General features: G+C 41.4%; 1 protein-coding gene across 1 annotated transcript in view; it reads right to left on the bottom strand.

The window, feature by feature from the left end:
- LNPEP (leucyl and cystinyl aminopeptidase) overlaps nucleotides 1–23,784 on the bottom strand; it is a 393,213-nt gene that overhangs the window by 215,197 nt on the left and 154,232 nt on the right. The window contains exon 2 of the mRNA XM_085632534.1: nucleotides 6,444–7,287. Coding sequence (XP_085488660.1) covers nucleotides 6,444–7,287 — 844 coding nt within the window. The remainder of the gene's footprint in view (nucleotides 1–6,443; nucleotides 7,288–23,784) is intronic.

The raw sequence follows: 23,784 nt of genomic DNA, 5'->3' as shown, positions 1-23,784 counted from the left end.
TGAATCGAGGGTCAATCCAATTCAGGTCTTCCTTATGAACACAAAGAAAGGGAACACCGGGTCTGGATCCTGAGGCTCCAGCCCATAGGTATAGTTAAGGTTTCATAGCGCCTCTTGACATAAACCTAAGGCAGCAGACACTCAACCTTGCAAGGTCTCAACAAGCAAAGCAGGAGAGACCCGACAAACAAATAGTACCAAAACCGTGTATGCGCCCAAATTTGCTAAGCCTTGGCGGACTCTAATCAAGGTGAAGCAGTAAAGAGTACGTCCAAATCCATCACCTCATCAATCTAGGAGTCCCCTCTTAGGTCAGAGGATTCCAAATGTCTTGCAGTGCCTGTGCTTTTTAAGGGGCTGCAGAACTGGACCCAACGTAAAAGCAAGAAGCACTGTTAATAAAACTACAATAATTAAAAGGTGAGTACAATGCGAGTCTCTGGCTGTCCCCTTCATCTTGTCAATTATAGACCGTCAACAACCGTCCTTGAATTGGCAAAGTCGTTTAGAAATGTTTAACAAATCAACTGAACTCAGTGAAAATCGTAACACCCTAACATCATACAATTCTATCTTTTGATAAGGATTCTGGGCCGAAACAGATATTAAAACATTTCCCAACTATATTGGATCAGTTCTAGGTGGAGGTGAAACTTGTGTTCTGGTCTTTATCAACCTCTTGGCGTCCTTTGACACCACAGACGACCTAATGCTTATCCATATCATGGAGAATAAAATGTGTTTTAAAGTAACACTTCTTGGTTGGTACAAATCATGCTTATTGCAGCACAAACAACTTATAAGGCTTGAAAATGTCTAACCTGGAGACAATTTCCTATTTAGTTCCTAAAGGTACAATCTTTGCTCCAACTTTAATTTATACATGGACCTATTGAAAGATAATAGGGAATTCTGGTGTTGCAATGCTGCAATGCACCAATATGCGAATGGCACTCAAGTTTACATGAAAATATCTTACAGACATTCACATCTTTAAAAGATCCTGTCTACCCTTTGTGAATGGTTACTGAGCAACGTTCTTACGTTGAACTCTGACTAAACAGTGCCAATCTTGATTTGCCACCAAGACAAATCCAAACGTATTCACAATTTGTTCTCTGAACTTCAAATGACTGACTTCACACGTTCTCTCACCTCGGAGATCAGATCCCCTGGAATCAAGTTAGACTCGCATCTCTCCATCTCCTCGTCCATTCAGCGTAGAATAAAATCTGCAAGAGGTACTCTTTTCCCGAAACATTTATAGCCCCTTCATAAACCCAAAGTTATCGTGCCTGCATATGTAATGTCTTAGATCATAACTGGACTATGGAAACTCCACTCTAACCGGCATCAACAAATCCACCTAAACGCCCCTTTACTACATGGCGAAAAAGCGTGAGGTGCAAAAACATTTGATTCGATCTATTGTCAATTACTCTGGCTCCCGGTTGAATTACATCTAAGCATGCCTGCATCACGCCTAAAGTCATCCACTAATAAAACCCTGCCTACATATCGCGTGCCTTAAAAACAATTGGAGGTTACAAAAACCTCAGCAGCAGAAAGGTTTTCAGACTGTAATCTATAAAATTCAGATCACATCTTGCTGCAACCCGATTCTTCTCAAGCACAGACCCATTTCTTTGGATTTCTTTACCAGACAACCTGCGTCGACACATCTACTTTCAACCATTCCGCATAAATGAAAAACTCACCAGCTAACGCTCTATCTTGATATGAAAAGGGTAACCTGTATTGTTCTTCCTGTGCCTGGTCTCTCTATCCCCCCTTTAGTCTCCTCCTTCCCTGCCTCGTGCCCAATCAACCTCTTTCTCAAATCGATTAGCCATTTGCCTAATCTCGACCCTTTCTTCTGGTCCTCCTCTCACAACTCTGTCCCGGTGTCTTTTTCCACCCATAGCCTGCCTATCAATTCTTCCAATCTAACCTGGTTTGTTCCCTCTGTTCCACGTCCTTTTGGCTTACTTGCTTGCTGTAGAAATTAATTGTCCAGGAGATTTCCTGCTCTGCAGTATTGCTTTTTACATGTAAAGCGCACGGATACCCAGATAGGGTTGAGCAGTGCTATGCAAAAAGGTGAAATAAATGAATAATTTTTTTTTTTTTTAATCAGTTCTTTATAATGAAGTGGACGTAGTCCACGGAATGCATTTAACTAATAACGCAGACGGAGTTTGTTTTGCTAAGAGCGATACACCTAGTTATCTTCATAGCAACTATTTTGCCATTAGAATGGTCTTGCAACGCCAACACAATATGGTACCTACCAGCTCTGGTTCAGAGTGCTGTTGATTGTTGATTCCTTCAAAAGGTTATGTTTGCAGGGCGTTTAGACAAGATGCTTCGGTACAAGGTCTTGGTTATTTGGTTTGCGCAATGCCTGGTATATTTTTTATGGGAGTGCATCACCGGAAGTGAGCGGTGTTCTCGAGATTGGATATTCATCAGCTGGTCTATTTGGTCTGTGCTGGGCAAATGTCAGGAGTCCCGCCTAACACAGTCTTGTGAGTTTGTTTAGGTGGCGTGTTGCTGTGTGCATAGTGATACCCACAGATAAGACATGACTATGTGCTTGCTTGTAATGTGTTCTGCCTAACGTGATGTCTTGGATAATTTGTTGGTGTTTGCAGCTACCTCGTTAGTGCTGTTATGAGCTTGTTGATAATACAATAACTTCATAGTTGACTGTTCATGTAGTGATTGCTGTGATGCCTCCTGTAGGATGTTGTGTTGTAGTGGAGTGCTGTAGGGATACTTTAGTTGGCATTTAAAGCCAATTCCCTGCTATGCTGAAAATCAAGACGATTTTGAACAATCTGCTACTTTCCAAACTTTATTTTGTCTGTTGAAATTAGACCATCAGAGAATTTTTTTTAAGTGGTTTCAGGAACGTTACATTAATTGATGTTTAAATAACCGAGTTTCTTTTCTTTATCAACACTGTAAAAAGCAAAATCAATAACTAGATCATATTCTAGCTGGCTGTACGTGTCACCGTTGTTGCAGCCGTTTCTAAAGATATTGTCGACGTAGTGTATTTCGGACTCTACCTCTAAACCGTGGGCCCAAGTGTGCCAGGTGCTGGCAGCGATGGGAATGGCAGCGATGGGAATGGCTCTGGTACCGGCTCTGGTACCATCCGCGGTATCCAACCCCCAAGGGATATCACAACAGACCAGCTGCCATGCTTTGAGACCAACTTAAAGCTCCCTCAATTGAAAAGCATGGCATCTTGGGCTTATCCCGCTTGAAGACTGCAGGGAAAGATCTCCATTGTAGTCAGGGTGTGCGGTCACCTTAGCAGGTCTACCTGAATGAAGGTGAAATGCACTGGTTTGCGGAATTATCTCAATGACGGCAAAACTATACATGTTTTCTGTGAAGGGCCCCGAGCTGTTCGTAACACCGGTTTCATATCCTTCCATCTTCTATGTGTTCTACAGACGCTACTCCTCAGTTTATTCTGTACATCTTTCATTCAGTGAAGGGACCAGTGCTTAATTTGAGCCGGTGGTTTCAGGTATTCAGCACCAGCACAGAATCAAACACCAGCGCTTTTTATGAGCACCAGATAAGGACACATTCATATAAGGGGAGATTAAGTGCCCAGAATCACAGGATGATGAGTTGACGCCTCGACTCGGACCTGGTTCCCCTGCTCCGAAGTCGGCAGGTCTGGCCATTGTGCCACATCCTCTCCCCACTTTCATGGTTAGTAGTTAGTTCAGTTTTAGGCAGAACTAACAGGAGAAATGGGCTGGTGCAAGCTGCCTCGTGATGAGAGCCCTGAGACTTTTTTTTTTACACAAATTAACCACTGGAAGGGACCAGGGATCGCTACTCTGCAATGACCACCTTTGCAGTCACCTCGCTATAAGCAATGTATAGCTTTCCCTCGCTCTGTAAGTAGCTACTTCAAGAAATTTTGAGTCCATTTTACATCTTTTAAATCTTTTAGAGCATTTAACAAAAAAAGTTAAAGCAAGACCATGCTGCCAAGGAAAGAAAGAAATCAGTAGATCAAATGGACCAGGCAGGCGACAAACAGTGGCGGCTGGTGACATTTGAAAGTGGTGAGGCGTAAATACTGCACCGTGGCAAGCGGGTGTAGCGAGCAAGCCCGAACCACCTAGGGTGGGTTCGCTGGGGTTCTCCCCCTGAGAAAATTTTGAAAAAAGAGTGGGCAAAAGGTGCATTTTCAAGCAAATTGGAGAAGCAAGAAAGTTAATAAAGCAATTGTGAAATAGCAGTTATTACATTAATAAAGAGATGTCATAGGAGGTGGCGGTCTCATTCTCTCCCATTACAGAGTTCCCTTCGTCGGACAATGGAGGTGGATGTCTCTTTCCCTCCCATCACAGAGCTCCCTCTGTCCAAAACTGGAGGTGGCGGTCTCGTTTCTTCTCATCACAGAGAGCTCCCTCCGCCTAACATTGGAGGGGACGGTCTCAATCCCTCCCATCACAGAGCTCCCTTTGTCTGACACTGAAGGTGGTGGTTTCTTTTCTTCCCATAGCAGAGCTCCCTGAGTCTGACACTGGAGGTGACTGTATCTTTCCTATCTGTCCCACAGCTGCTTGTGTCTCGCAGTGAAGGCGACTGTTTGGGTCTCATAGCTCCTTTTGTCTCTCACTGGAGATGGAGGTTTCTTTACATCTCTTCCCACTGCTCCCTTGTCTGCAACTGGAGGAAGTCGTACCCCTCTCAAACCAGAGATGTCACTCCAGTGTAGTAGTGCCTACTCTAGTAGGCAGGTTCATTCACAAAAATGCAGAAGTGAGTGGGAACTTACAGGACCCGACTTCCACACTTATTTTTGCTATTTACTTGTTAGACTTCTTCTGTTTTCAATATTCTGATGCCAATTTTTTGGGGAAATTGTTCTCGGAGCCTATAATTAGGGCGTTAACACCTGTAACTGTTGAATCCTCTACCGCTATAGGTCCAAGGCGAAGGCAAGAGCATGTGAAGGGTGAATTTCCGTTAACCAGAAACTTAAGTGGATGCTTAAGTTAAGGCCGGCACTTCCTATAAGCTGGTCTCTGTTGTGTTCACAAAAAGCAAGACCTGCGTCAGCCTTGGACAATCCGTCTTGCAGCGAATCCATTCCATGAGGCAGCCCTGTCAGCCTCCAGAGGTGAGAACAACCAGTGCTTCATTAGCTAAATATATACCTGCATAAATAAATAAGTGCAGGGGTCCAAAGTGTTTCTTCCAGGGCAGTGATTCATACTACAACCCCTCCAGTGCACTGGCAGATACCTAACAATATTTCTAGTGCACCGACTGGAGTGTGCAGTTCTTCCAGTGCACGTTTAGTGCCTACAGCACTTTCAGCTCACTGTCTCCTGCTTGTAGAGTTTCCAGTGAATGACACATTCCAGATCACAGACGTATGACTGCACTACACCCAGTGCACTGACTCATGCCCAAAGCACTTCCAGTGCACCAACATATAACTACAGCACTTCAAGTTAACCAAGTTTAATTTAAACAATAAAATGAAACAAAAACTTACCAGGCATCTCCTTCAGTCCCACGTCGTATCACGTCTCTCCTTTCCAAACTCCATACAAAACGCGGAACTAACTTCTCCCCGCTCTTTTGCTTGACTGGCAAATCAGAAGACTGGGGGAGGCTACTCGGCTGTATCCTGAGATTTGACAGGCCCATGGGCGACTGTACGTCACCGCCCGAGCAGGATCCTATCTACAGACGCCTGCACTACACTAGGCTTGTCTCGCAGATGCGCAGTCCAACTTCTGGACTCCTGCTCTCGCCTGCGTGCGCTGTGCGTTGTGACATGCGCACTTTCACCTGTGAAGCAGCACAGGCCGGAAATGTAAACAGACGAATTGTCAAAGCTGTCAATTCGTCTGCTTACATTCTTGCTGTCCGAACTGCAGTGAGCTGTTTCTTGATGAATGCCTAGTGAGGCCCCTATGGACCAGCCGCTACTGGGTACAAAAGGTATTGGAATCAACCACCCAAAACCTGTAGTTTAAAGACAGAAGATAAAAATGGATATCAGGAATTTTATCTATCCATCCATGACCAGCTACGTGGCAAACTTTCAAACCCACGAGAACATCAACATATCCAGAAATATTAAAGAGAAAACTGTCATATGCAGCTGCAGCACTTCCCTCCCTCGAATCCAGTGCAATGAAAATGCAAACATCATACAGTCAGAGAGAAGGTAACTCCAGAGGTATTTAGTCCCCTTCTCATCCCTGCAGTTCCCAAACCAACACCAAATAATTGGGATTTGAAATCACCTTGGATTAACAGTGCAGCATGCATAGATACCTGCCCCAGGGCAAGGACTAACAGCAACAAAAAAAGCATATGATTATGCTACATTTCACAAGTCCCGAATAACTACAAACCAATGAAACAGAGCACATTGACAAACTTACCTTTCATTTGAATTTTCATCCTTGTACTTGCTTTTGTAAAATCCATAATAGGTATTTGACAAATTAGAAGCATATTCTATATTCAATGTATAGTTATGTTTTTCACTTAGAGGTTCAGAAAGTACAACTGCAATCTGATCGAAGGATGGATACTCCAAAACTGGAACTGGATTCCACTGTCCTCCAGGTGCAGAATAGAGCGCTGCCTTGGAGATAGTAAGACCTGAACTGTGAAGTACGATGTTCTTAGAAGCCTTTGCGACATAAAAGTTTATACTGACAGAACCCGTAAATGTCATAGTGGTCAGGTTTGGATGTAAAAAAAGTTCATAATTCAGTGGTTTTAGAGCACTTGGAAGTCTACTTTTTGTCCAAGGAAATATTTGCCCATTAGTTGCAATGGGATACACTAGTTCCATTGTATGATTTTGCTTATGGCAGCCTTCTTTGGTAAACGTACATGTGGGAAGAAGATACACCACCATTACTACAGACACTATAATCACAAGAATGATTGCAGAGACCACCATTGTCCTGGCAGAGGGCAGGGAGCAGGATCCATCTTGGCCCTGCCGAGTATATCCTGATGCACTGTTACGCAAACCAGAGCTCCTATTCATGAATGACAGGCCCAACAATTTTGCTGATGATTCATAGTCCTCTTCATCTTCATCCATTTCATGTTCGCCAAGGCCACGTACTAATAACCGGGAACTCCTTGGCTCGTACTCTACGTCATCAGGCTCCAAAGGATGCAAGCTCGGCTCCTTGGCCAAGTCTACAACGTCAGGCTCCTCTTCAAACATGGTATTTTCGATCATGTTCCTGGGAAGCTGAACCCGATCTGAAAAAAACAAAGGGATACGAATTAACAAAACTGCAATCAAACTATAAAAATGATCTATTCACTCATGCCAAGCTAACTAAATACTCTCCAATTACAGATTTGGCACAAAGGAATTCACAAACACTTATAATATGGATATTCAAAATCTAATCAACTGGGAAACTTTTAGGAGTGAAATTTAAACGTGAAAAGTCAAGCGTAGGTAAGCGCAGTTAGTTATTGCAAATATCCTTTTAACACTTGTAGTAATCAACCGCATAAAAGGTCTTTGCATTATTATGTTCACCAACAGAAAATGTCTAGAAGATTTAGCTGGTGTAAGTGCTGGAGCAGAGTTTTCTGTTTGAAAATTCGTTGGTTTTTGAAGCTCTGGTATGTCTATTTGTCATATTAATTTATTAATTACTAATAATTAATTATTTGTCTTGTGCAAGTGTGTTTATATTAATCAATCCGTTTGTCCTAATAAGAGAGAGTTACACGTGGGTACGCATAAATGTGCTGTTTAATAATAACGTGCGTGTTTTCATGTTTAAACGTTGCTATGTGCTGTTTATTTTTGAGCACAAAACGCTTTTCGAATTAATGCTTTTCTATGTTGCAAGTGCTAGATAGATACATACACATAAGGGTATTAGTGGGATTAGCACTGTTTAATCACTATGCTGTGGTAACGTTGTTTTTGTTTCTTTTATTTAAGATGGTCTATTGTGGCCTATGGTGGCCTAGATAAAGATGGCCGATTTTGTAAGCCTGGCCTCGATTTGAAAGTAGAAAACCGTGATGGGAGAGAGCCCTGCTGAATATGGTCCTGAAGTCAGCTGACCACAGTCCTTGCTTGCCTTGTTAAAATTTCCGTGAGGACAGCAGCAGCCTGGGTAATCTCCAAGTGAAATGGAACGTCCTTGGCAGCCTTGGGAAACAAAGGAGCCTTAGAGAAAGACTCTGAACTATGGTCTCATTGCCGAGGAGAAGTAGAACTAACAAGATACATTTATGTTTCTTGGTTCCTGTTCCGTAGTTTTTATTTTGTGATTTTCCCTGAGCGGAGATTTTCAAATGTAGCGATGTTACATCCTTTCCTTCTCGCTCTGCTCAGCGGTCCAGCGGACATTACAACTTTTCTATGTATCATTCTTTTGTTCAAATTAGTATAAGAATTGTTAGCCTAGAGAGGCCACTTGCCACTTGCCATTTGCCTTTGCCGCGTACCGAATCTGCGTTGCTGAGGATTGATGCTGAAGGGACTTCGTCTTGAGAGACTTTACCGAGAGACTTGTCCTGACCCGTTCTGACATTTAGCTAGAATAGCTAACTATGAGAAAAATGATTTATTCTGATTGATTTTCCTTTTGACTAATTTTAGATAAAGCAATATAATTTGAACATGGTGTTGGATATTATTTCTTGTCAATTATTGAGTATTATATTTTGATTATTGCCGTATAGGTTGTATAGATTATGCTTATGGACAGTCATAATAACCAGGTCTTATCGACCTCGATATAGATGCAGGGTGACTAGGAGTTTTCTTTCCACAGGTTTATTGCTGGTAGAGTATTTGAGCGTATGTTAGTGAAATGGGCCCTAGCGTATGATGAATGTATGTGCGTGTAACTGTGAGATTACTCTATCTGTGGCAGTGGGAATATTATACACACCCTGATCTCTATCAATTTCCTGGTAGCAGAGTAGGATGGTTATTGATGATTGTCTTGATCTGATAAGATTGCTTGTACATTAGCTTATTGATTATTGATTATTGGTTGATGTTGGTATATGTACTAATACTATATGTTGGAGTCGTAATGTTGAGTTATATGTAGTGCTTCTGGAACTTGGGAGCTGGTAGCAGTTCCGTAGTAGGGCAGAGGGAAGTATATGCTGCTCTCGGGAAAGACGGAATTGTAAGGAATAACGTGTGACAATTGAAGTTGCGCGTCACATTGTCTGGGTTCGGAATCAGTGACATTGTCGTATGTTACTATTAGATATTTCTGGTATATAAGGAGTGTGTATGATAGTGAAGGTTATCTGTGAAACTCTGGTCTTAAGTCCCAGGGATCCGTAAGGATTACCGTTAAAGCTTATCGCGGGAGAAGTAATAGGTATTCTCTGAGCTTGTTTGAGAAACTGGGCAGAGAAAAGCTGTTTAGTTGATGTATGTTATAATTCTGTAGTGGGACAGATTGTTCGCTGTTCTCGGGAAGCAGGATTCTGTGTGTATGTACTATATTTTTCTTGTATGAATGTGCGTAAATGTATATACATTTAATTGATTGTAAGACTCTTTGGACAAGTCCTAGAGGAAACAGTTAAGAGATGTATGAAAGTTTGTTGACTCTTGAGAAATAGATTTTCTTTTACTATTCTGTGGTTAGCGAAGCAGACAATGGAGATGTTTTTATGTTGTAACTAATAGATTTTGTAGAAATTTTGACACGAAGTCTACTGAGAAGATTTTGTAAAGGAGGGGTAGACGAGTGACAGAAGACAGGAGACAAGCGACTGCAGCGACTGTTGACGTCAGAAAGACCGCGCTCTGATTGGATAGTGGATCAGAATAGTGTTCGCGCTAGGATTGGTGCGTTGGTGTGAGCCGCGCAAGGATTGGAAGAGCTATTTAGTGACGTAGACGCTCCAGGATTGGTGCGTTGGTGTGAGTCGCGCTGTTATTGGTTGAAAATTCGTATTGTATATTTATAATACAGAAAGAGTAGAGAGTTTTTGGTAAACGCTAAAATGCATTACCAAGAAGAGAAAAAGAAGAAAACATTTTTTGGTAAAATTAAAAAGTGGTTTAACAAGGATAAAGATGTTAAAACGAGAGACGGTGAGTTGTTATCTCCAACGAAAACACCTGCATCCTTCATGGCTGCGAAATATGGGTTTCATACCTGTATATGGTTGGAGAATTGGGTTAGGTATACTAAAGAAGATGGTGTTCTAGCATTTCCAGAACATGGTTCATTTAATCTGGCCGTGTTGAGAAATTTACAGGAAAAGATGTTATGTCTAGACCCGAAACCAAGACCTACACAGTTCGAGGCTTTAGTGGAATGGGAAGAGGAAGTACATGAGCGAGAAAAACAGAGATCTGGAGGGTACTACAGGTACATGTTTGGGAGGAGACATGATCGTGAGACTCATAATGATCGAATGAAAAGGTGGCGAGATGCTAGTATGTCAGAGGGATTATATCCGATGAGAACAGTTGAAGGAGGAGCAGAAAGGGTTCCCGAGTCAGAAATGAGAAAATATGGAGTTAATGAGGATGAGGTCTTGAATGACATGATTTACAAGAGACCACCTCCATATAGACCAGAACCGGATAAGAGTACACCAGTTGTTTCTCCGATAAGAGATACAGTTTGTGTCAATGAGACAGAAAATGAGACACCTGAGTTAGGAAGTGGTCACTACCTTGATGAGAATGCCAGACAATTAGCCAGAACTACAACAGAGCTGACTGAGAAGATTAGGGAGTTAACGAAGAATCTGGAAGCTGTTACGGTGCCTGTAACTATAGGTCCGGTTATGCCTGTGTTTGACAAACAGAGGACAGGTGAAAATGGACTGGTGATTCCATATGTTGGAAATAATTTGACAAATTCAGTTGGTCCTTCAGGAGATTCAGGCAAAAGAGCAGAAAGAACTGACCTGAGACAATCAAGACATGACATATGTAGTGAAATACTGGATGCTAGTGAAGCTAGTTGTTCAGGGATGCCAATTTTAGAACCGCAGAAGAGAGTGGTTCCAGTGAGAAAAACTGCTGAAATAACAGTTGAAGATTTGAATGATTGGATGAAAGTTCTACAGAAAAAGGATAAAGATTCACAAGTAATTGACGTGGCTAGGTTACGTGTAGAACTAGAAGAGCTTGTTACAGGAACAGTTCCAACAGAAATTCTGAAGAGTCATCATGATGGTGAGTTAATGTTTATGTGCAAGAACATTACCTGGAGAGCAAGAAATACACATGACAGGCTAAGAGCAATAGCGAATGAGCAGGGAGTTGACATTGATAAAGTGAAAGCTTTACAAAAAACCTACAGGATGGATTTTACAGAGAAGGATATTGAAAATTTGAATGCTACTGGTAGAACAGGACAGATTAAGGAAATGGTAGCATTATTGCGAAGATGGGGTGATGTAGAAAAGTGGAAGGATAGGTGGTATAAGAAAAGAGAGGAAGCTGAAGATAGAACAACTTATTCAGCATTTCCAGTGAGAGAAAAAGAGAAACCGGTGGATAATTATCCTATGAGAGAAATACCTGGAGGAGGATATGTACATGTTCCATGGACCAGACAGGATATTTTATCATTTACGAATTATTTCCCTCGATTGAGAGAAAAGCCCGTCGAGTGGTATAGGCAGGTAGATAGGTTTGTGAAATTGTCAAAAGTGCTGTGGGTTGACCTGAATAGTCTGTTTGATATAATTGTTCCAGCAGACTTGTGGACTGAGTGTAAAATAGTTGTGAGTTGGCCTACTGAGGAATATCCAAGAGACCCAAGAACAGGGGCACCAGATCCAGAGGTAATGAGAAAGTATGATCAGGTGATGGTATACCTGAAGAGTAAAGTTCCTGCAAAAGAGACAGACTGGGTAAAGATAGATCGAACACAACAGGAAGCGAAAGAATCAGTTCATGCTTTTTACGAGAGGCTGATACTGGCATTTAAACAATTCAGTGGAGATGAACACCTGGGTGACAAAGATTTGAGTCATTTTGTATACAGATTTGTATATGGCCTTAGACCTGAAATTGGTGAGAGAATTCGTGAGCATACAATGGATTGGCAGAGTAAGAAAGTAGATGAGATTCTGAGACATGCAAAATACTTCAGTGATGAAATTGAAGCAAAACAAAGAAAGCTGAAAGAGAAAGCAATGTGGGCACAAGTGAAAGTTGCGGAAAGACAGGAAGCACAGTTAGTGGAACAGGCGAATAATCCAGGAAACAATGCAGGGAATAGACCTAGATATGCAGGGAAAGGAAAAGGAAGTCTTGAGGAAGCGAAAAAAAAGTTTCCTTGTCACAACTGTGGCCAATTGGGGCATTGGAGATCAGAATGTCCTAATCCACCATTAGTGAGTAATGAGAATAAATCCTTAAATCAACAGGTGCAGAATGAAGGAAATAATCAACAGCAGCAACAACAGAAAGTTGTGAGACAGCAGAGTCAAGAGCCAAAACCGCCCTTGCCGCAGAATAAAGGGTTACAAATGTATAATCAGGATTCAGGATTCTACAATGATGAACAGGTAAACAAACCAAGACGTTCAAACAAGGTACAACAGTACTTGTTAAAGAGTGAAGGGAGTGAATCTGAGGGTGATTATTGACGGTGCCGAGGAGAGGAAGAAGAGTGCATACTTGGTGCAACTCTAGAAATAGACCAGGCAGGACCATTTGTGGATGGGAAAATAAATGAGGAGAGTGTTACTTTTTTGGTAGACACAGGTGCGACAAGATCAACTGTCAGGTAAACAGATGTTAGAAATCTTCCTCTCTCGGATGAAGCAATCCAAGTAGTTGGTGTAGCCAATACGCAAATCAGAACACGTCTTACTGAACCAGTAAGAGTACAGATAGGGAAATTTTCAGACATGCACAGATTCATTGTCTGTGACACGAGTCCAGTAAACCTGTTAGGTAGGGACTTGTTGTGCAAGATGAACTGCACAATTTTTTGTACACCGGATGGAATAGCCTTTGAGACACCAGATGAGGATGTTTTGTACCGAGTGACTCTAGAGAATAGAGAAAGTGAGTTCATTGGTGCATTTGCTGTGTTTAATCCGGAGGATTTGCCTCGAGAGCTGAGAGACACAGTGAAAAGGACAGTTTGGGATTTTACTGGAGAGGATGTGGGATTGATGAATAATGTAGATCCAGTGAAAATTGCAGTGAAAGAGGGAATTACATATCCTAACATTCCTCAATACAAAATGACACCAGAAATAATTGAAGGGATAACTCCTATAATTGAGAAAATGATTCAGCAGGGAGTCCTGAGAGAACTACTGAGTAGTCCGTGTAATTCACCGATAATGGGACTAAAAAAGCCTAATGGGAAATTTAGGATCGTACAGGATTTGAGAAAAGTTAATCAAATTGTGGTGGCATGTTGTCCTATCGTGCCAAATCCATCAGTGATCCTGTATCAAATTCCACATGATGCTGAGTGGTATACAGTAATTGATTTGTGTCATGCGTTCTTTTCAATTCCATTGCATCATGATAGCCAGCCGATTTTTGCATTTAGGTTTGGCCAGCGTATTTTAGCATGGTGTCGTATCCCACAGGGGTATACAGAGAGTCCTTCGATATTTAATCAGTTATTGAAGAAATCGTTGGAGAGTTTGATCATGCCTGAGAGCTCAGTACTAGTGCAGTATATTGATGACCTACTTGTGGCATCAAAGACACGTGAAGCTTGTGAAGTAGATACCATAGCTTTACTGAATCATCTGGCAGATGGAGGGTTAAAGGTATCTCCAGCCAAATTGCAATTCTGCAAGAAAGAGGTGCATTATCTTGGACACAATATTGAAAAGGGTCTGAGAAAAGTGACGGATGACAGGATCAGAATAATCAAAGAAATGAAAGCCCCAAAAACTCAGAGAGAAGTGAGAATGTTCCTGGGTATGGTGGGTTATTGTCGTCAGTGGATAATTAATTTTTCTTTGATAGCAAAGCCACTGATTAAACTGACAAAAAGTGAGATGACAGACCCATTGGATCTAGATGTAGAACAAATGGCAGCATTTGAAGAGCTCAAAAGTAAAATGTGTGAGGCTCCAGCTTTGGGTATGCCTGACTACGAAAAGGAGTTTGAATTGTACTGCAGTGAGAGAAATGGATGTGCACTTTCAGTGTTAATTCAGAAGCATGGATTACTGAGAAGGCCTATTGCGTACTTCTCATCGACACTTGACCCTGTAGCTGTGGGTTTACCAGGTTGTCTGAAATCTGTGGCTGCAACATGCAGAAGTCTGGAACAAAGTGAGGGAATCATAATGGGATATCCTGTAAGGGTATTCGTACCTCACAATGTGGCAATTCTTTTGACAAGAAGCAGAACCCAGTACATGTCACATAGTCGGTTGACTAAATATGAAAAAGTGATTCTGGGAGCATCAAATGTGACTCTTGAAAGATGTGTGAATGTGAATCCAGCGACACTCTTGCCGGATATTGAAAACGTGGGTGTAAAGATGGAAGATGATCATGATTGTTTGGATGTGCTTGAGTATTGTACAAAACCGAGACCAGACATAAGGGATCTTCCCTTACATGAGAGTGATCATGTGTTGTTTGTGGATGGATCATGTCTGAGAAATGATAATGGTGTGTTATGTGCAGCATATGCGGTGTGCAAAGTTTCAGAGGTCATGGAAGCATCACCATTGAAAGGAGTGAAATCTGCGCAAGTTGCTGAATTGATGGCATTGACAAAAGCTTGCGAAATTGGGAAAGATTTGAGGACAACTGTGATGACTGATAGTCAGTATGGATTTGGAGTTGTGCATGATTTTGGCCAGCTTTGGCTACAAAGAGGTTTCTTGACATCGAGTGGAACTCCGATAAAGAATGCTGAAATGATTGGTAAATTGCTTGAGGCGATACAGCTGCCTAAGGAGTTAGCAGTTGTAAAATGTGCTGCCCATGGACAAGGAGAAGATTTTATAACGGTCGGAAACCGTTACGCAAATGATGTTGCGCAATACTGCGCCAAAACAAATCAGTCCATTAATCGGGACCGAGAGGGGGAAATGTCTTTTCTCTCTGTGATGTTTACTAATGTCTTAGAAACATGGGATGAAGTGAAACAGTTGCAAGATGAGGCAGGAGAGGAAGAGAAAAAAGATTGGATTAAGGCAGGATGTGCTCCAAGAGAAACAGACCATGTTTGGGTCTACAGAGATGGCAGACCAGTAATGCCTAACTCCATTTTGTCGTCAATGGCAAGAATGCATCATGGCCAGGGACATTTGGGGAGGGATGCGATGGTTAGGTCATTTAAACAAACCTGGTACAATGCAAAGTTCAGGACAATTGCAGAAAGCATCTGTCAAAGGTGTTTGGTTTGTCAGCAATTTAACACTGGGAAAAAGACAGTGGTGAGTCTGGGAACAATAGGCAGAGAAGGAGGTCCTTTTACAAGAATGCAGATTGATTTCATTGAAATGCCTCAAGTAAACAGACTGAGGTATGTTCTAGTGGTAGTCTGTTTGTTTTCAAGGTGGGTGGAAGCTTACCCGACTAGAAGAAATGATGGAATAACAGTGGCAAAGTTACTGTTAAGGGAGTTGATTCCTAGGTACGGGTTTCCAGTAACAGTTGAGTCTGATAGAGGTGGACACTTTCAAAATGAACTCATGGGTTTGATTTGTGAAGCATTGAAAATACAGCAGAAGCTACATTGTGCATACCGACCAGAGGCTTCTGGTGTGGTTGAGCAGATTAATGGCACAATCAAGAACAGGATTGGAAAAATGTGCTTAGCCACTGGCATGAAATGGCCAGATGTTTTACCTCTAGTGCTGATGACTATTAGATCTACTCCAGATAGAACTACTGGCTTGAGTCCGCACGAAATAATCATGGGAAGTGCAATGCGCCATGCATTTGTGCCTGTCAATAAGTTGGTGACAATAACTGATGACATGATTTTGGATTACTGTAAAGGCCTGGCTGACGCAGTTCATTCTGTGTTTCACCAGGTTGGAGAAGAAGCTACCACACTTGAGAAGAAGCAAGCCCATGATCTGAGTCCAGGAGACTGGGTGAGGATTAAGGTACACAGAAGAAGAAATTGCTTGGTTCCAAGGTGGGGAAGGCCAAGACAAGTTATTCTGACTACGACAACTGCAGTAAAGTGTGCTGGAGTGAAACACTGGGTACATGCAAGTCATACTCTGAGAGTTCCAAACCCAAAAGAAGGGACTGGTAAAGAGTATTTTGAAGAGTCAGATTCCAGTGATGATGAAGATACAGAATCAGTGAGGAAAGAAGCAGGAAAAGCTTCAAATGAACCACTGCGAGTATCAGAGAAAAGATCAGATTCTGTAAGAGAGCCTGAAGTTTCAAAAAGCAGTGAAGGAAAAAGAAAAGAAAAGATAAATTTCACAGAGACTACTCCTGAATCAGAAGAGGAGGAGATTGAGGAACCACTTGAGATTATACTTGAAAAAGTAGGGTCAGAAGAAGATAGAGAGGGACAGATTGCGGAAGACCCCCGAGGAGGTGTAGGGAACATTCTTGATGAGCTAGGTGAAGGGACAAGTAGACAGCAAGAAGATTGCGTGTCGGAGACTCGAGGAGGGACAGAAGTAGGGAAATCTCAAACAGTGGTGAAAGAATCTGTGGAAAAGAAGAAAACTGCTAGGAAACGAAAACAGAAGGCACTTGAAGCAGAATTGGATGATGAGAATGAACAAACAGAGGGTCGAGTTCTGAGAAAGAGAACTTGGATTGGAGAAAGAAGTAATAAAGAAATAAAGCCGAAAAAGGTGATAAAAGGAGATCGTTGGCCTAACAACAGAGTTAAGAGGCTGAGATACAGAATAATAAGAGCAAATACATCAAAAGCTGAACAAGTGAATGAAGTATCGAGTCAAAGTTCAAAAGCTGAAGGAGAAGAATCAAAGGAATCAAAAGAACCAGTAGAAATAAAAAGAGTAAAAAGACCCAACCAAAAGTACAGATCACCGGAATGGTCTTATGTGGCACTGTCTGAAGAAGGAAAAGAAGAAGCAGTGACTCGAGATAATCCGGAAGAGATCTTGAGAGAAGTGGTTGAGGAAGATACTGGTGAAATCCTGAAAGTACTCTTGACTGACATTGGAGAAGAGTCAAATACTGAGGATTTTGATGTTAGAGATCTAATACAATTTGATGTTGAAGAAATTGAAGTAAAGAATGACAAGTATCCAAACTGAATAAAGGAAGGATTCACTTGGATTAAGTGAACGAAAGGATCATTTGGAAAAAACTGAAGAAAAAAGAATTTGAAAAGAATTGTTGAAGAATTTAAGAGTTCCAATTTCAGTAGTGGAGTAGTAGAGGCTAAATTAAAGTAGTAAAATGGCTAACAGAGGATAATCGAAATAGATGTGCCTTCTTTAAAAGGTGGTGTAGAATGTGCTGCTGCTGTACTGGATTATTAATGCTTCTATGGGGTGTTTTAGTTTTATTAGTTACTTTTAAAGTAGAGTTTGAGATGCATACAGAGAATGTGACAAATGTAGAGAAGAATTCGCAAAAAGTAGTTCCGATTAGAATTAGTAATACTTACATACACAAAGATAGGTCAATTAATAATTTTTCTAGTAATGTTTTTTCAAAATTGTTATATGAATATGTGAAAACAATGGAAGTGAGGGATTGCTACGTTTGTATGCAATTACCTGCATCCGTTTCAGAGGGTGTTACTTATCATCATTTACCAGCTACATATGGTATTTCTTGTAGTATTTTAAGTAGTGTTTTTTATTTGTTAGGGAAAGTAGATTATAAGATGTCTAACAGAGATAGTATTTTTGGGCATTTGCCAATGAACAAAGAGCTGAATCCAGCTAAAGAAGCTAACACTTTTGGTGAGATTTTTATTGAAGAAAAAGGATTAACATTAGATTACATTTTTAAGAATAATTTAACTTGCAGTCTGAAAGGAGAGGATAAAGCTTTCTTGGATATGGTAGAGGAAAGGAGATTGAACATGCAGGAGAAAGCAGGAAAATATAAAGTGAGAGACAATTTGGGACATTGAGATGGGAAAAGAGTTGAAAAATGGGGTTAGTCCAACTTTAGCTTTAGATGCACCACAGAAGGGTAAACTTTGCATTACAAGAAGGAAATCTCAATATGATACATATTTTGTTGGGACTAGTGAGTGCCATGATACATACTTCATTGCAACAGGTTGGGGTTTCAGAGGTGGAGAAGATACAATTTTTCCAGGAGTGTACTATGTTTGTGGGAACAAGGCTTATTACAAGTTGCCTGACCATTGGTATGGCACGTGTTATGTGGGCCTGGTTTTTCCAAAGATTTTTCATATAGATAAGATAAGAGATGTGGAACATATTAATTTACTAATGCGTTTTAAGAGAGAAACTTGGTCTGAAATAGTGGGTGATATTTTTGGAGTTTTGATTCCAGCAGTGGGAATTTCTTTGAATGCTTATGGAATTCGGAAACTGTCCACAGTGGTTGATCGCTTATCGACAAATACCGCTGGAGGGTTTCTTTTGGTGAATACGGAATTAAGTGCCGTACGTGCCATGTCTATGCAAAATCGACTTGCCCTTGATATTCTATTGGCCAAGGAGGGTGGAGTCTATGGAATGCTGAAAGTTCAACATTGTTGCACTTACATTCCAGACGAAAGCAAAGACCTGAAAGTCTATATCAAAAATATTACTGATTTGCATGAAGAATTAGTACCACTTGAAGCTGAGAATTTATGGACTAAAATAGCTAATAAAATGATAGCTGTTAAGGATTTTATTGCAAAAATAGGTAGTACTATTATAGGTAGAATATTGTTTCCTTTAACTTGTATAATTGTTGCTTTACTGATACTGAGATTAGTGTGTGTGTGTTGTAAAAACAGGGGAGGGAAGAAGAAACTGAAACTGAATAAAGAGAAGAAAAACAAGAGGTTGAAAAGAGAACCGCAAGAAATTGAATTGGAAGAATTGAGGGAGAGTGTTTACTTAGAGACAAAGAGGGATGATGAAAGAGTGACTGGTGTGTAATGTTGTGTAAGGAGAAAAAGACATTTCAGATTTCTCCTAAAATGGGACTAAATTTTCACTAATTTTTTTTTTTTTTTTTTTGGGTTTATTTGGTGATAAAATCACCAAAGGGGGGATTGCTGGAGCAGAGTTTTCTGTTTGAAAATTCGTTGGTTTTTGAAGCTCTGGTATGTCTATTTGTCATATTAATTTATTAATTACTAATAATTAATTATTTGTCTTGTGCAAGTGTGTTTATATTAATCAATCCGTTTGTCCTAATAAGAGAGAGTTACACGTGGGTACGCATAAATGTGCTGTTTAATAATAACGTGCGTGTTTTCATGTTTAAACGTTGCTATGTGCTGTTTATTTTTGAGCACAAAACGCTTTTCGAATTAATGCTTTTCTATGTTGCAAGTGCTAGATAGATACATACACATAAGGGTATTAGTGGGATTAGCACTGTTTAATCACTATGCTGTGGTAACGTTGTTTTTGTTTCTTTTATTTAAGATGGTCTATTGTGGCCTATGGTGGCCTAGATAAAGATGGCCGATTTTGTAAGCCTGGCCTCGATTTGAAAGTAGAAAACCGTGATGGGAGAGAGCCCTGCTGAATATGGTCCTGAAGTCAGCTGACCACAGTCCTTGCTTGCCTTGTTAAAATTTCCTTGAGGACAGCAGCAGCCTGGGTAATCTCCAAGTGAAATGGAACGTCCTTGGCAGCCTTGGGAAACAAAGGAGCCTTAGAGAAAGACTCTGAACTATGGTCTCATTGCCGAGGAGAAGTAGAACTAACAAGATACATTTATGTTTCTTGGTTCCTGTTCCGTAGTTTTTATTTTGTGATTTTCCCTGAGCGGAGATTTTCAAATGTAGCGATGTTACATCCTTTCCTTCTCGCTCTGCTCAGCGGTCCAGCGGACATTACAACTTTTCTATGTATCATTCTTTTGTTCAAATTAGTATAAGAATTGTTAGCCTAGAGAGGCCACTTGCCACTTGCCATTTGCCATTTGCCTTTGCCGCGTACCGAATCTGCGTTGCTGAGGATTGATGCTGAAGGGACTTCGTCTTGAGAGACTTTACCGAGAGACTTGTCCTGACCCGTTCTGACATTTAGCTAGAATAGGTAACTATGAGAAAAATGATTTATTCTGATTGATTTTCCTTTTGACTAATTTTAGATAAAGCAATATAATTTGAACATGGTGTTGGATATTATTTCTTGTCAATTATTGAGTATTATATTTTTATTATTGCCGTATAGGTTGTATAGATTATGCTTAAGGACAGTCATAATAACCAGGTCTTATCGACCTCGATATAGATGCAGGGTGACTAGGAGTTTTCTTTCCACAGGTTTATTGCTGGTAGAGTATTTGAGCGTATGTTAGTGAAATGGGCCCTAGCGTATGATGAATGTATGTGCGTGTAACTGTGAGATTACTCTATCTGTGGCAGTGGGAATATTATACACACCCTGATCTCTATCATAAGTGCTAAACAAATATTTCCTGCTGGCCAAAGACTAGAGTTTGATAGCTGGATTTTATCTACAACTTCATTTTTCTCTGATCAGCCACCATATTGGATTTTAAAATCCCATACTTGTGATAAATCGTTAGTATGCCACATACTGAACAGCAAGATGTGAAAAACAAAAATTGCAAATATTTTGATTAACTTTATCTGCGCTATTTATGATAGAAGAAAGATAGCTGCCACCGGTTGTACTATACAGTCAACAATAAATTTGATAGGCAGGAATGTGTAGCAGGTCCTCTTCCATTAACTTTATGACCTGCAAATATTTATTCAAAATGATAGTTCTTAGGGATTCTTCTGACGATAGGACATACCTCTCAACAAATAGAAATTTAACAGCTTATGGAGATGCACACAAAAAATGGGCAAGGAAACAGATCTGTAAACTTTTGGATAAACTTTCCAGGGCCCATATTATGGAAGTGCACCAGGCATTAGCGCCCTCTTTGCATGCCCCTGGGGCATTTGGGTATTATAGAAGGGGCCGCAGACGCTTGTGCTGTCGTCTTTTGTAATACAGATAGTGCTTGTGCGCATTTAGCGCCATCGCCATCACCAGAGGGAGTTCCCTCTTGTGCATGGTGGCGTGGCCCCATGTAAATGAGGGAATCCCTTTGTCTCTGAACGCAGTGGCATAGCGAGGGGGATGGGGCAATCAGCCCCGGGCAACATGAGTTTTGGGGGCGGCGGCCTCTTCCTCCCCACTCTTACATGCGGCTGTCGTGGGGCGGCAAAGGCAGGAACCACCACAGACGGCAAAGTGTCTAGCTACATCACTGTCTGCACCCACAAACGTATTATAGATGCGGGGACAGAGATAAATAAGTTGTGAGGAGGCCCCCTGATGGCAGCCCTCTGGGCATGGGGAAAGGGGTCCCATGTACCTCCCCAGACATAGCCTTGCAGGCAGGTGCAGTCACTTATTGCACCCGCCAGGAAGGGGGATCTCTAATCCCCTTTAAAAATGCAGGCCTGTTGCCGCCTGCACTGTGAAGCATTAGAGCAGCTTTAAAGCACCTGCTCTGTTTTTCACATGGGGGCAGCGCAAGTTTGCGGCTGCCCCCAGGTCAGCGCATTCACTATAATGAGGTGCATTTTCCTGGTTCGCGCTGGGCACACCTTTTGAAGGTGCGCCTAGCGATAACCAGGAAATTGCGCCGCATACAGTAACACTGCCCATGGTCTCCAAACGAAGACTGCAGTAGGTAACAGGAAAGAGATCTCCATTATTAGTGTTCTTGAATAACAGGACACTGAAGAGTGAATCTGTACACTGCATGAAGACAACCCCCTAGTTCCTAATTGTCCCAGCTGACCATTAGCACTACTGACTGTACAAGGATGCTCATCATGAAATGGCTCTTCTTATCACCACAATGTCTCAAGACAGTCAGGTGTAGAACATGGGAGGAGGATTTGCTGCCATTTGTACAAGTGGGAGGGATGTGGTTGATAAGATAGGGTAAACGGAGGGAGGACATTAACATCATGGGATCTGCAACTTATATGTCAATGGCCAGACCTAGTTGATCAGAGTGAGAGGTAATCTCTTCAAGAGTGGTTAAAAACCTGATCTTGAGAGGTCAGCTCTGATGTGCCTTGAAATTCTTAAGATGCATCAGTTTTAAGCAATAGTCTGACATAAATCATAAAATGAACAACTGAAAAAGTGGTTTTGTAAGACAACACAGATGCAGAACCTTATGATAAGCAATAACAAATGGCACATGTTGACAATTTCCCAGTGTGAACCAGCTCAGGATAGGAGCTAATAGCGTGTTCTTAGCCCCTTTTTCCAGTTCAGAGCATGCAGATATTGTCTTGGTGGCCTTATAAAAGTAACAACTAAGACACCACAAATACCGATGGAATTGAGGTAGAAATCTGAAGACTAATCCTAGGAAAGTCCTTCCCTGTTCGCTAAATCCAATCCTGCAGAGCGGGGTCAAGCTAAGTGTATATGAAGTGCTGGCTTAGCCCTAATTCTGAAGCCCCGTTGGTTGCATGCGACCCCTGCTGTTGCATACCTATAATCTCCAAGCAGCTGAACAACTCATTATGCTGGTGTATGTGATACAAGTATTCCATGTGCTGTTCGATCTCCCAATCCAGAACGCCTCCGCCTGGTATAAAATATACCCACTAAATTGATCCCATTCCAAAGATTTACTCCTTCTGGATTTGACATGCTATCTACAGATAGATGCACAGGTGTTAGAGTCACTGTTCCTTAATTCGTATTACCAGGCATTTTGTCCAAATGCATCTACACAAGGTGGGAAATGTCCCAGGATTAATGGGGGGGGGGGAAGGGGCACTACAAAGCTGGGGTTAGCAGTAGAAGTTGCCTTATTGAAATGGTGTCTAATGTAGAACAGTATAAATGCATCAAGGCCAGAATTTGAGGACAACTATGGGCTAAGTGGCATTTAGTTTTAATGAAAGTATATTTTAAGGTTATCTCTAGCTGGGGACTCAGGTTATTACACGTTTAATCTATTTACCTCTTTCCTAGGGCTATAAAGAACATCACAAAATGTAAAAAGACTATGGGGGTTGTTTAGAGCTTGCCAGATGCGGGACATCCACCAAAAACAGGAGAGGAATTTACATCTGCAAACTCAAAACAACCTCCTATATTTCGTGACCATTATTCTCCCTTCCACACTTTTCGATGTGAAGTAGGTAGAAGGTGGGTTATGATATCACAAGGAAAACCAGCTGTTCCCAAGGGAAGTAGGAGTTAAGAGGACAAACAGAAACATTGGTCCACAGACTTGAGGATGCATAACTCTGCCACAAAGCTGCAACGTTCCAGAGAAGTCATGGTGGATGTGACTGAGTGGGCGCAGCTGGTTAAAAGACAAAAAAAACCACACACAAACTGCACACTATGTCGCCTTACTCTGCTAGGGCATCATGTCTGATTGTCATACACAATGCCACAAGCGTTTCACAGAGTTGGATCCAGAAGACGACTGGTTGCAAGGGGAATCGTTTTTCCGGTGTGCAGACTTCTTTGTTCATGCTGCAATGTACAATGTTAAACAACTTGAATACCCTCTTGTTGAGGCTTTAAGTTGTGATGCAAATTCAATAAAAATGGATATGGAAGAGATACTCTTAAGTGCTGTAAATGCGTATAGACGATTCTTGGACAAGGCTGGACAAGCTGGGCACCTAGTTT

Source organism: Triturus cristatus, chromosome 2_1 (assembly GCF_964204655.1).
Source record: "Triturus cristatus chromosome 2_1, aTriCri1.1, whole genome shotgun sequence".
Classification (NCBI taxonomy): domain Eukaryota; kingdom Metazoa; phylum Chordata; class Amphibia; order Caudata; family Salamandridae; genus Triturus; species Triturus cristatus.
This window is presented reverse-complemented; position numbering and strand designations above follow the sequence as displayed.